At 56.7% G+C, this 13620-nt stretch overlaps 1 protein-coding gene across 2 annotated transcripts in view; it reads right to left on the bottom strand.

Moving 5' to 3' along the window:
* Window positions 1–3143: 3143 nt before the first annotated feature.
* ATG4B (autophagy related 4B cysteine peptidase) overlaps window positions 3144–13620 on the bottom strand; it is a 29872-nt gene continuing 19395 nt past the window's right edge. For both annotated transcript variants that reach the window (XM_007967002.3, XM_038001259.2), the window contains 7 exons: window positions 11313–11392; window positions 9151–9344; window positions 7466–7544; window positions 6996–7141; window positions 4823–4879; window positions 4425–4518; window positions 3144–3582 (listed from right to left, as the gene is read on the bottom strand). In XM_007967002.3, the coding sequence (XP_007965193.1) occupies window positions 3509–3582; window positions 4425–4518; window positions 4823–4879; window positions 6996–7141; window positions 7466–7544; window positions 9151–9344; window positions 11313–11392 (724 nt within the window). In that variant the 3' untranslated portion in view covers window positions 3144–3508. The remainder of the gene's footprint in view (window positions 3583–4424; window positions 4519–4822; window positions 4880–6995; window positions 7142–7465; window positions 7545–9150; window positions 9345–11312; window positions 11393–13620) is intronic.

Below are 13620 nucleotides of genomic sequence, written 5' to 3'. Positions count from 1 at the left end.
TTGTTTGTGGAACGCTTCACTTTTCTTAGACTGAGGACGGAGCTGGCTTTGAATGGGAGAGAAGCGCCTTCATTGGGCCCAGTAGGGCCTTTCTGGACCTTAGTTCCTGCCTAGTTGAGGGAGTCCCACTGTGGGTCTGAACAGTGGCAGCCATGCCCTGGGCTCCAGCCAGGCTATGCCCGAGTGTCACCACAGCTTACATCCTGAACTCACCGAAGTTAACTCTGCTATTTTCATTGCAACCCTGGAGCTTAACTTTTCATCCTATCCCTTATTTTTTTGGAAACAGGGTCTCACTGTCGCCCAGGCTGGAGTGCAGTGGCACGATCGTGGCTCACCGCAGCCTTCTGCAGACCTGCTGGGCTCCGGTGATCCTCCCACATTAGCCTCCTGAGTAGGTAGGCCTGCAGGCCTTCACCATGCCTGGCTAATTTTTTTATTTTTTGTAGACAGGATTTTGCTATGTTGCCAGCCAGGCTCGTCTCAAACTCCTGGGCTCAAGTGATCCACCTGCCTTGGCCTCCCAAAGTGCTGGGAGTACAGGCATGAGCCACCGTGCCTGGCCCATTGCATCCCCTTTTAAGTGACACTTGGAATGATTTGACACTCCTGGTAGAATCTGTCCCACAGAGCACTTTTTGGGTAGAGAGCAGCATACAGTGTGCTGGAGTGGAAGGCAGGCAGGGTCCCCCATCTGTGGGGGCAGCAGCTGTGGGTCTCAGTACCCTTCTATGGCCAAGAGACAAATCCAGGCAAAACAAAAGGATTTCACTTGGGTAAGCATTGCCAGGGGCTGTGGGATGGGCCTGGGTGAGGAACCTTCAGATGGGAGACCTTTCTGGACTATCCAGGTGGGCCCAGTGTCATCACAGGGCCTTTTTTTGTCATCTTAAGACTAGGTCTGGCTCTCGCCCAGGCTGGAGTGCAGTGGTGTAGTCTGGACTCACTGTAGCCTCTCTTTCCTGGGCTCAAGTGATCCTCCCCCCTTAGCCTCCCAAACTGTTGGGATTACAGGCTGGCGCCCATCACAGGGGTCCGCCTAACAGGGAGGCAGGCCGTTCGAGTTAGGAAGTGAGATGCCAGCAACAGAAGCTGGAGAGAGGCCATGTTGCTGGCTGTGAGGTTAGAGGAAAGCGCCATGAGCCAAGCAGTTTCTGGCATCTAAAGACACAGCAATATTCTCCCCTAGAGCCCCTACAGGAGCAGCCCTACCCACAGCACGATGACTGACTGCCCTCCGGGTCTGGAAGAGGCTGTGCTGTTCCAGGCACTGAATGTGGTCATCTTCTAGAGCAGCCACAGGAAGCGAGTAAGAGCATCTGAGAGGCTGCAAGTCCTCAGCCAGCTCACCAGGGCCCCAGCAGTGCCCCCTCCTGTCTGGCTTTGGGCCCTTCGCACCTATACCAGGACTGCCCACAGGGACGCATTGGCCAGACTGAGCGATGTCCTCACCAAGCCCCCTGCTGTGCCCCAGGCATGGCCTTCCCACAGGCCAGGCCAGTCACTGCTCGCTTGGGGAAGGCTTTGCCATGATTCAAATTGAGCCAAACCTACGACTCAGGGCACTTTCCGCCAACTTCCTCCTGTTGAAGAATGGGAACCATTTTACTTTCCTAAAATCCTAGTTTCCTTACACTTTCTCCTTCTAGGGTTGTATGAGAGGGCGGATGTCACCGCTCACAGATAGCCACGCTACAGGCAGGACAGACCGCCTGCCAGGGCTAGGGACGTACCTGCTCAGGCTCCCACAGCCCACCACACAGGCAGCCACATCCTTTACGTGATGCTATGGGCTGAAACATTCACTTGGTTTTTTTTTTGGAAATCACAATTATAACTTGAGGAAAAAATAGACACAAGGTTTGTTTTCTACTGAAACTTATTATTTGCCATTAAGAATTGCAAACTATACTACTAAGAATGAACATTCTCTTCATTAAGCCTTTTTCAAAACACACAAGAAAAAGCTCCCCTTTGGTCAAGGTGTTCCACACTCCCACTACAGCAGGCCCCCACAGCTCCCAGCACAGCGGTGCACCATGGACTCAGACGCAGAGCCCAAGGAATGAAGATCGCCCCAGCCTTCCCTCCTTCCCCACCCCAACTACACCCAAGGGAGAAAGGATATGAGGAAATAAAACTATGTCTTGGGGGGGGACTGGGGATGGTGTCCTCTGCTACCCAGGTGGGCCAGTCAGTGCAGAGCGGGCGGCCAGTGTTGCATTTATGGTAACAAACACACTTAATTCTAGTTAGACGACGTATTCGTGTGTCCTGAGGGATCTCCGGTCCCCACACCTATACAAGCAGCAGCAGCGAGTCCTGCCAACGCCACAGTAGGTGCTCATGAGAAAGGTGCCCATGCTCGCCGTGCCCACGCTCCCCAAGCCCTCCTGTTTACATTCCCTAGTGGGGCAAAGCCACTTCCCCAGGAAGGCAGCACAGCAGCGGGGCAGAGTGCACCCGGGACCCAGGACAGCAGGTTACACAGGGTCAGGCGGTGGTGGGTTCTGGAATCAGGGCTGAGGTTCCGGAAATGCCGCCAGGTGATGCCACCCCGTGATGTCTGCCCATCACACACCACAAGGCTCGGGTGGTTTTCCCCTTTTGGCCCTAAACCACCTAACACCTCAGTGACACAGGAGGGCAATTCTCAGCAAGGCAAGGACACAGGGAAGGCTCCTAGGAGAAGCACCGTCCACCCTCAAGCCCGACTGTCACAGGTGGAGGCCCCGCCCCACCCCTCACCACACCTGGGGAAGCCACCACAGAATGCCACAGCCCTGGAAAGGGACACTCTGAGGACAGGCACTCTAGCAGCAGCCCCAGGACAGCCAGCCACCCTTCTGCCCAGGCTGCCCACACCATGTCCTCTGCACGCCATCTTCAGGTTTCCCACACACCCACTTCCTGAATACTTCTCCCCCAAAGCAACCTTTGCCTTTGTTCCTCCGACCTCATCTCCCCCCGAGGTGGCCCTTGGTAACCAGGCTGGGCAGAGGACACAGCCATGGGCGCCCCCCTCGAGAGCAGCCCGGTCCCTGGGCGTGGGGCCGCAGCGTGGCTGCTGCTCCTCTCATGCCAGCCTGCACAGGTCTTCTGAGACTGACTCAGGAAGCGCCCCAGAAATTCATGTCTGTGTCTGACAACTTCAAACAGGACTTTAATTCCAAACCAACCACAGAACTGGCGCCTGGGAGCAAGTGGGACTGAGGCCCAGGCGCTAACGCGGGGCTGGCAGTGTCCAGAGAACGCTCTGGAAGCTCCTGACAGACGGCTCCGTGTGCAGATGCACAGGCCCTGATGGGCACTCTGAGCTGGGCAGTCGGACACCAAGCAGTAAGGCCTCCCGGGCAGCGCAGCCTCAGTCCACGAGCAGAGCGGGTGGCCCTCTGGGGGGAGGCAGCACGGGGCGCAGCCCTCGGCAGGCGAGCGGGCGGTATGGATGAAATGCGGCAGCACCAGGAGCCCCAGGCTCTCACAGGTGCCACCCCCGACCCCAGGATTTTCAAAGGGACAGAATTTCAAAGTCTTCATCTTCTGAGTCGAAGAATCTTTCCAGTCGCTCTACATCAGAAGAATCTAGAAGGAACAGGACATAGCTCATCAGGCATCTCAAGTGGGCTACTTCCGTGTGAGTCAAGTGCCCGTGGCATGGGGCAGACCGAGCAGCACCTGCTCTGTAGTCCCACCCTGAGGGGCCCACAGACAGCTGTCCCCAAGCAGCTGTGAAAAGGTCCAGGGCTGTGGAGACCTGTGAATATGGGGGGAGGGAGCAGGGAAGAGCAGCAGGGCAGGGTGAGGAAGACCAGGGCGGCCGGCACAATCTCAGGCCTGAGGGGGCCTCTGTCCTGTGTCTCCCACGCTGCACCCTGACCCTCGTGGTCATCAGGAGTGGTTCCATTGTCACTGCCTTGTAGAGCTCCTCATGGTGAGACAGGTACGAGGAGGACAAGCTCACAGCCACACACTCGCTTCACTGCACGAGCCCAGGCCAGATCCTTCGGCACGTTAGCCATGGTCCAAGGGGTCTACGCCACCCATGGCCAGTGGTGCCCAAGTGGACGAGTCCCCCACCCAGGACTGCGTCATCACAGAGTCTGTGTGTTCTGTCTGCTCCAGAGCCGTGAGGACCCCATGGGAGCACGCCCAGCTCCACAGTGCCCTGGGCAGGCAGCGTGGGTGGGGAAGGCGAGGGGGGTCCCGGGTTGCTGGGCGCAGGCTTGGAGGAGAGGACGCTCCACTCTGCCCCTGGTCTCACAGGCAAACCACTGCCATGTGCTCACAGTGGAGGCTCACACACACCTTAATAGTCAAAACCAAGGGGGCCACGACTGGGGAAGCAAAGGCACAGACCGCACCCCCGAGGGACCCCACCTCCGAGGGACCCCACCTGGACTTGGCCCTGCAGCCGCAGTTCTCACCTAGGGACAGGTTCAGGACATCAGGGCAGGCCAGGTGTGAAGGCTGCTGCTCCACCAGCTCAAACATGGGCAGGGCACCTCCGAGCAGAGACAGCTGTTAGTGAGACATGGTCATTAGGGGCAGCCTCACTCAACAGGAGATGGATGAGGACACTGGAAATCCCATTCTAAAGTCAACACGCAACACCCGTCCCCAGGGCTGTTCACCGTGTTGCCAGGTGTGCAATCCAGGACACCCCACCCCGTTCAGCTGCACAGCTGTGCCAGGCAGGACAAAGCTACCCCCAGCCCCGTGAGGCTGCCTGAGACCTGGACGCTGGCCTTCGGCCCCTGCACACCCCGCTGCCTGTCTCCCTGGGTGTTTCAGCTCGGCTGTGGATGGTGGGGCGGCTACAAACCTTTTTGACTTGCTGGCACCAGTCATTGAAGTCGTCTTCAGTCTTACAGAAAAACCCCTAAAACGAAATGACTATGAGCAGAACAGTACACCCACATCTGCAGTCGGCGAAGAGGCAGGGGCTTCCGTTCCCCCAGCCAGTGGCGCAGCAAAGGCCCCCAGCGTGCACGTGCTGGACACTCCGGCCTGTCTCGCCTCCTGGGGCCGGGAAGGAGCCCCGAGGGTGCCCTGTGCACGGCCCGCTGCACCAGTGCCCAGCTCCCCTCAGGTTCCACTATGTTGCTCTGCCTTGATTCACCCATGAGATGGTATGTGGTGTGCATCTGTTAGGCCTCACGGAATCTTCCAGGAATGAGGCAGGTTATGAGTTAGGGCCAAGTGGAGAGCTCTTCTCTCTGCGACTGTGAGGCAGGGCCGCTGGGTCTCAGCCTTCACCCAGCATCTCCCTGGAAGCTTGGTAGCAACTGGTGGCAAAGACCACTGAGAACTGCCCAAAGACACTGACACAGGAGGCCTCCTGCTGAGGAGACAGGGGACCTGCCGAGGATCACCCTAATCACATCCTTAAAGCTGCCGCCTGTAACGACAGTCACTAGGAAGCCGCCTGTAACGACGGTCACTAGGGATTAATGCTGCCAGACGTGCCGATGTTAACACAGGAAGAAAAAGAAACAGGGAAAACAAAGACGAAATGGGAGTAGTTCAAACTGGGCACTCCCTTCCTCTGAAGACGCTGTTTCCGCGGCCCCGGCTCATGTGGGAGCACTCTCCCCGGGGGACAGGGGACGTTCCTCCTCCTCACGGGTGAGGACAGTTATCCCACCGGGTGGCCCCTTTGGTCTCAACTCCTCAACGTTCGCGCGTCCGCTCCCGTCTCTAGCCTGACCTGAGAGACTGCCAATCACTGTAAGCCACCAAGCTGCATTTACGGTAACAAACATACTTAATTCTAGTTAGACGACGTATTCGTGACTAGGTTCTGGTAAGAAGTGTGAGCCAGGCCAGCTGCGGTGGCTCAAGCCTGTAATCCCAGCACTTTGGGAGGCCGAGACGGGTGGACCACGAGGTCAGGAGATCGAGACCAGCCTGGCTAACACAGTGAAACCCCATCTCTATTAAAAATACAAAAAATTAGCCGGGCATGGTGCCGGGAGCCTGTAGTCCCAGCTACTTGGGAGGCCGAGGAAGGAGAATGGCGGGAACCCGGGAGGCGGAGCTTGCAGTGAGCCGAGATCGCGCCACTCACCCCAGCCTGGGTGACAGAGCAAGACTCCATCTCAAAAAAAAAAAAAAAAAAGTGTGAGTCACAGAGTTCTAGCCCATGTTCCCCACTCCTGCCACCCTGCCCAGCAGGTGCATAGAGTGCAGCGTGCGCTCTGGGGCTGTGCCACAGCTCAGAGACTGTGCCATTTCAGGCCCAGATCTGCCTTCTTCCTCCTGAACGAGGCAGAGCACCCACAACAAAGCCCCTGACTCAGTTAACTGCTCCCCTAAGCATGTCACTGTCATTCATGATTTCTAGGGGCTTTTCTTTGGTCTCTTTCCCCATCAAATATATTTGAGGGCAGGCAGGTCTGCATAAATCACACACCAAAAATCACAACTAGGTAATCAAAATGGAAAAACAGGGAAGCTCGTTCTTAGGAAATCCCCCAGAGAGGTCAAGTCAGAAACTCCGGAAAACAAAAGGTGGTGCAGGAGGGGGTGGAGGGGCCGCCCGTGTGTCTGTGTGGGTGTGAGGAAGGTGACACAGGAGGGGGTGGAGGGGCCGCCCGTGTGTGTGGGTGTGAGGAAGGTGACACTGGAGGCGGTGGAGGGACCGCCCGCGTGTTTAAACGTAGGTGTGAGGGGAACACACCATGGCTCATACTCATCCACGCACACTCAGCACGTGCCCACACATGCTCACGCCCAGACACACCCTCTCCGGGCCACTCGAAGGCCACGAAGGCTGCGCAGGAGGTGGTGCCTGGGGGAGGGACGTGAGGGTGCGAGGACACGGTTCAGGCTCTTGTACCCTTCAGAATCCCAACCGCGTGAACACAGTACTCATCCCAACGTTGAAAAAAAACCAAAATGCAAAAATCTGAAGATTTTCCTCGTCACTCCCAAACAGCGTTCAGCACAATACGACTGGGAACACGGGCCTGAGTGATCAGGAGGCCGCCACGTACCACAGCGATGGACGGGTCGAGCTCTGCGATGCTCATGCGGCACGGCGGGTGCTGGCAGTGGAAGCTCTCGTCCGGGATGAAGCAGCTGCCGGTGGGCTCCACGGCCGGCTGCGTGGTATGGGGGTCCAGGTAGATGAGCTCCTCACCTGGGAGGACGAGGCAGGCAGGCAGATGGGCGGCCGAGCCGGCAGAGGAAAGGGACAGAGGTGGCCGCGTTTCAGACCCACTGTACCCACATCATGCTGAGAAGCAGCGGGCAGGAGGAGGGGAGGGAGCCGAGGGCATGGGACCATCAGGGAATGGGGTACGCAGGAGGTTGCCAGCGGCCAGGCTGCACGTGAACCCCCCTCCTCAGAGCATGCTGCTTTTCTACTGGTGGCCTCAAGTGGCCACCTGGCGTGTGGGACCTGCTCACAGAATGCCCTTTAAAGGGCACAGGCCCACAGGGACGTGGTAGAAACCCGACTCACCAACGTAGCCGATGAAGTAGTGGGCGCTGTTGGGCTTCCCTCCGATGACGCCCAGGGACTGGGGCATCATGAAGCAGTGCTGTGGAGGGGCGGGAAGCTGAGCACAGGTCCCAGGCGGGAGCAGACGGTCCCCCCACCCACTGCCATATGGGGCCCAAGGGCCTGCTGAGACCCAACTGGGTGACACAAGAGGGGACAGGAGGGGACAAAGTCCCGAAGAACTTACTGTCCAGGAAAGACCACAGGACATCCTACAGGCGCAAGAAACCCAATCTGCAGGCTCGGCTCAGGGAAGCTTCATGTCGGAGGTGGGCTTTGGGGAGGCTGGGAGTGAGGGGGGCTGGCAGGAGATGTGAGCAGGGGTGGGGGAGGCGGCCCTGCTGAGTGCTTTGACCTGACAGGGCAGAAGCGATGGAGATGGGGCCCACGTGCGGGGGCAGCAGGGACACAACAGGGTGGGCAGAAGGCTGGAGGGCGGGGCCAAGTTCAGACAACTGAATAATTTTAACAGAAAGCCACATTTCAGTTCCATACAAATGTGACTCCTTAGTCTAAAATTTAAGTTAACTGAAGAAAGGATGGTTTTCCCTTCTGCTTTTTTTTTTTTTGAGATGGAGTCTCACTCTGTCACCCAGGATGGAGTGCAATGGCACGATCTCGGGTCATTGCAAGCTCTGCCTCTCGGGTTCAAGCGATTCTCCTGCCTCAGCCTCCTGAGTAGCTAGGACTACAGGTGTGTGCCAGCACGCCCAGCTGATTTTTGTGTTTTTAGTAGAGATGGGGTTTCACCATGTTGGCCAGGTTGGTCTCGAACTCTTGACCTTGTAATCTGCACGCTTCGGCCTCCCAAAGTGCTGGGATTACAAGCGTGAGCCACCGGGCCTGGCCCCCTTTTACTTTCATGACATGGGGGAGCCTGTGGCTGGAGTTCCTCACAGAACCCTGCCCATCCCCAAGCCCAGCCCACAAGTCTCTTCACCACAGGCCAACCCACCCTCCAAAGGGAGCTCAAGCCAAGAGGGCCGTGGGGGAGTGGGGCGGGCATGCCTGGGGCACAGTGGAGACCTGGGAGGGGCAGGGTTCCCTGTCAGGCCAAGGAGTGGCACCTGGTTCCGAGGACCCCCTACAACAAGTGCCTCATGCTTTCATTCTCGACATTCGCCTTGACACTTGTAGAAGTAGAGCAGCACGTCTCCTGATGGACGTGCCTCACGCCCACCCACCCCTTGGGAAATGGTGTAAACCGTGGTCTTTTACCCCTCCCCCGAGAGCTGGCTGCACAAACAGCCACATGACGATGACGCACTGAAAGTGACTAAAAACTGAGGCTGGGCGCGGTGGCTCAAGCCTGTAATCCCAGCACTTTGGGAGGCCGAGACGGGCGGATCACGAGGTCAGGAGATCGAGACCATCCTGGCTAACACGGTGAAACCCTGTCTCTACTAAAAAAAATACAAAAAACTAGCCAGGCAAGGTGGCAGGCGCCTGTAGTCCCAGCTACTCGGGAGGCTGAGGCAGGAGAATGGCGTGAACCCGGGAGGCGGAGCTTGCAGTGAGCTGAGATCCGGCCACTGCACTCCAGCCTGGGCGACAGAGAGAGACTCTGTCTCAAAAAAAAAAAAAAAAAAAAAAAACTGGGAGAAGGGGACGGGGACCCAGGGCAAGCGCCGCACGGCAGGACCCACCTTCAGCGTCTCCACGTAGGCCTCGTTGATGTCTGTGAGCCCCAGGCGCAGGGGAATGAGAAGCACCAGGGGTCTCCATGGCGACGGCCTGTTGGTGACCTCAGCCCCGGCAGGGAATCCGTTGCAGTGCCGGTCGGAATCTGCAGGAAACGCAGTGGCTCCTGCACAGGGAACGCTGGTCCTGCACAACCTTCCTAGAAAGGGAGACATGCTTTCACTAACCAAGCACAGCTGCACAAAACTGCTCCCATAAGCAAGCAAGCAAATTATGATCGTATAACAGAAAAAGGGCATTACAAAGCCAGGTACTTACACTGAAATTCAAACTTGGAAAATATAGAAAAGCACATGAAAATTTTTTCATAATCTTGCCACCAAGAGAAAAAAGACGTATTTTCTATGCATACTTAATTCGTTTTATTGTGAAATAAACACACGCAAAACAGTACAAGAAAAAGCCATGTGCACTTCAGAGGAAAATCACAGAAATAAAAGTGCCCGCAGCCCGCCAGCCCGTACCCGCGCAGCCCACCAGCCCGCACCCGCGCAGCCCGTACCCTCCCACCAGCCTGTACCCACCCAGTCCACCAGCCTGGCTAGTGCCAGCACAGGCGGAATCCACTCCCTCCGGGCCTCCTCAGCAACCTCTTTCCTTGCTCCCACCCCTTCCACCTACACACACCCGTGAGTCCGGAGGACTCATCAACTGGAGGGTAAAGTGATGGGAGAAGACACTCCAGGAGCACGGAGCATGCCCGGCGCCTGGACTGAGGTTTCTCAGCACCACTCCCCACTCAGAGGAGCCAGACTGATTCCAGGGCTAGGCAGGGAACATTCAGAGGCACCTGCAGCATCTGCTTAACCCAGAAAAACGCCACAACACAGCAAAAGACACCGCCAGACTGAGGTGGCCACTGGCCAAAGGTAGGACCATCAAGCATCCAAAAGATGGGCAGTGACAGGCGGCACACTGCACATTCAGTGAAGACGGACAGTGACATGCGGCACACTGCACCAAACAGAGAGGCAGGGAAGGGGTGCGTCTGTGACCCAGCACACACCTGTGCGGTGACCTGGCACACCCAGTCACAGGGCAGGACCCACTCCCACTGTGAATCTGTGTGCAGTTAGGGCTGTGACTCTGAATGAGGTCTTTCTCTTCTTTTTGAGATGGAGTCTTGCTCTGTCGCCAGGCTGGAGTGCAGTGGCGTGATCAAGGCTCACTGCAACCTCCGCCTCCCAGGTTCAAGCGATTCTTCTGCCTCAGCTTCCTGAGCAGCTGGGACTATAGGTGCGTACCACCATGCCCGGCTAGTTTTTGTATTTTTAGTAGAGACGGGGTTTTGCCATGTTGGCCAGGTTGGTCTCGAACTCCTGACCTCATGATCCATCCACCTCGGCCTCCCAAGGTGCTGGGATTACAGGCATGAGCCACCGCGCCCAGCCTAAATGAGCTCTTTCTTAAGGAAAACTGGATTCAAGGCAATAGTGTACCTGTAGAACTTCAATAAAATTGGAATTGAGGGCGTTTTGAGAAGTTCCTTGGGAAAAAGGTGGCCCTGAGTAAAAGAAGGTGGTGAGGCATTTTTAAGAGTTCTCAGCTTGGCTACATCATGGAAGGTGAAACATGAATTTGGAACTCACTCAGTGAGCCCATTTGTTAAAACTGAGCCACAGTTTTCCTCCTAGAGGTAAACGCTGCCACGCCTAGATTTCTTCAGGGTTGCAGCAGACCTTTCTTCCAGAAAGCTGAAAAGAGCTCTGCCTTCACAACACGCCTTTACTCGAGATGGTACAGCTAGAGGGCTGCTGCATCTGTGGCACATCAAGGCACGCCAAAGAACTTCACCAGAATTCCCACACGAGGGCGCCTAAGTACAGCACACGTTCACAAATGATTTGTAACCAAGACACAAAACATGACGTGAGATACCCAGTCTCGGCCTCCAGAGAGCCTGGGCGCTCCTCTCTTGGTATGACCACTGGGAGAGGACAGCGGGTCCACCGTGCATCTGGCTTGGCATGCAGGCCCCACGGAGCTCCGGCACGGCACGGGGCGACTGACAACACTCGCCGAGGCTCCTGTGGAGACTCAGGCGAGGAAGTGCGCGTGCTGCCCATAATTTCAACTTTCTTGTCCACAGAAACCCTGAGCCACTTACTGATTTCCTCCATCACAACGGTGTTGTCCATTGCTATGTGGACTGCCAAGGAGCTCCACGTGTCGAAGACAGCAAGCTTCCTACAGAGAGCAGGAGAATGACCGTAAGCTTTTGTACAATTCAAAGACATCTCATCTTTGCAGCGAGAGCTATGGGAAGGAGTATTCGCGTTAGAGGTGCTTCTTGGACGAGAAGGGCCAAGGTTCCTAAAGTCCGGGGCATAGCCAATGCCACAGACAGGAAGAAAGCCCAGAGTAAATCTGCTTCTTCTTGCCTGAGGCCCAGGGGGCCTGCCCTTGCCCCAGTCTCCACAGAGAGCACACGCAAGAGGGTTTTGAGCAGCCTGGTTTCCTGGTCTCACTGGCACAGAGGCAAGAACTAGAACATGAACCCAGCTCTGAGACACTGTGGGTTTTGCCAACTTTGAGGCAGGCCTCCCAGCACCTTCACGCTCTGCTCTACTCTCCCCTCCACCAAACACGCCGAGCTGACAACCAAGGAATCTGAGTCCTTGCAGAGAAACCTGCAGCTTAGTGGTGAGCATGACTGTGCACACCAGTGAGGAGGAACCGTGACCGCGGGAAGAGCGGATTCTGCAGCCAAAAGTCTAACAGGACTCTGATCTCCTCTCAGGTCTGGTGGAGGTGGGGTCAGAGGACCTCAACAAAAGGTAAAACAACAGAAAACGCCCCAAGGCAGCAAGGACCTGGTGCTCCTGGGAGCAGAATGCAAAACTGTGGAGGGGAGTTAGGTGGGGTGGAGCACGGGACTGGGATGGCCACACAGGCCCTCCCAATGCTCAAGCCCAAAGGGGACACTGGGAGGGCAGTCTGACCCCCACCCCCGACTCCACCACCTCCGTCCTCCCAGCTCCAGCCCAGCTGCAGTGCAGAAGATGGGAGGACAGCTTGCTTCCCCGCCCCACCCCCACACCACTTCCTCCTCCCACCTCCGGCCCAGCTGCAGCGCTGAAGATGCATCCACACACAAGCGACACAGCGGCATTGGCAAAGCTGACCTGGTGAAGGGCAAACAAGGAAGCAGCAGCCACGTGGGCCGGTGGTCAGCACTGCAGAGAACAGTAACGCAGGAACGGGGAGTGGCGCTAACGTAGCTACCCCGGGTGCCAAAGGGTACCTGCGCAGACATGGGGCGCAACCCAGGCAGGTGTGGGGGGAACAGGGTCCAAGTGTTAGGGACCACACGTGCAAAGGCCCTGAGGCTGGTGTGTCCCAGGAGCACAAGATGTCATGCCAGGGAGGTGGGGTAGAGCACCCCGCCTGAGTCAGCAGCGAAGTGCCAGGGCGGTTCAGGGCAGAGCAGTGGCCAATGTGTTTGATGCAGATGACTCTGCTGTTATTTGCTAAAGAGACTCTAGGATGACAAAGAGAGAAGGAAGATCAACAAGAAGAAGATGGGGCTTGGACCAGCACAGGGAGTTAAAGGATGAACACTGGTCAGAGTCTGGACATATTCTGAATGGGCCCATTGAAAGAAAGAGGAACTGGCCGGGTTTGGGGACTCACGCCTGTAATCCCAGCACTCTGGGAGGACGAGGCAGGTGGACCACAAGGTCAGGAGTTCAAGACCACCCTGTAACATGGTGAAATCCCATCTCTACTAAAAATACAAAAATTAGCTGGGCATTGTGGCGCATGCCTGTAATTCCAGCTACTTGGGAGGCTAAGGCAGGAGAACTGCCTGAACCGGGACCCAGGAGGCAGAGGTAGCAGTGAGTCCAAGATCGCGCCACTGCACTCCAGCCTGGGCTACAGAGCTATCCTCTGTCTCGGAAAAAAAAAAAAAGAAAAAAGAAAGAGGAGTCCTGGCCAGGTGCGGTGGCTCACGCCTGTAATCCCAGTACTTCGGGATGCTGAAGCAGGAGAATCACTTGAACCCAGGAGGCAGAGGTTGCAGTGAGCTGAGATCACGCCACTGCACTCCAGCCTGGCAACAGAGCGAGACTCCATCTCAAAAAGAAAGAGGGGTCTAGAGGCTGGGCGCGGTGGCTCACGCCTGTAATCCCAGCACTTTGGGAGGCCGAGGTGGGTGGATCATGAGGTCAGGAGATCGAGACCACAGTGAAACCCCGTCTCTATTAAAAATACAAAAAAATTAGCCGGGCGTGGTGGCCGGCGCCTGTAGTCCCAGCTACTCAGGAGGCTGAGGCAGGAGAATGGTGTGAACCCGGGAGGCGGAGCTTGCAGTGAGCCGAGATCGTGCCACTGCACTCCAGCCTGGGCGACAGAGCAAGACTCTGTCTCAAAAAAAAAAAAAGAAAGAGGGATCTAGCACAATCCCAGATTTT

Source organism: Chlorocebus sabaeus, chromosome 10 (assembly GCF_047675955.1).
Source record: "Chlorocebus sabaeus isolate Y175 chromosome 10, mChlSab1.0.hap1, whole genome shotgun sequence".
Taxonomy (NCBI): domain Eukaryota; kingdom Metazoa; phylum Chordata; class Mammalia; order Primates; family Cercopithecidae; genus Chlorocebus; species Chlorocebus sabaeus.
This window is presented reverse-complemented; position numbering and strand designations above follow the sequence as displayed.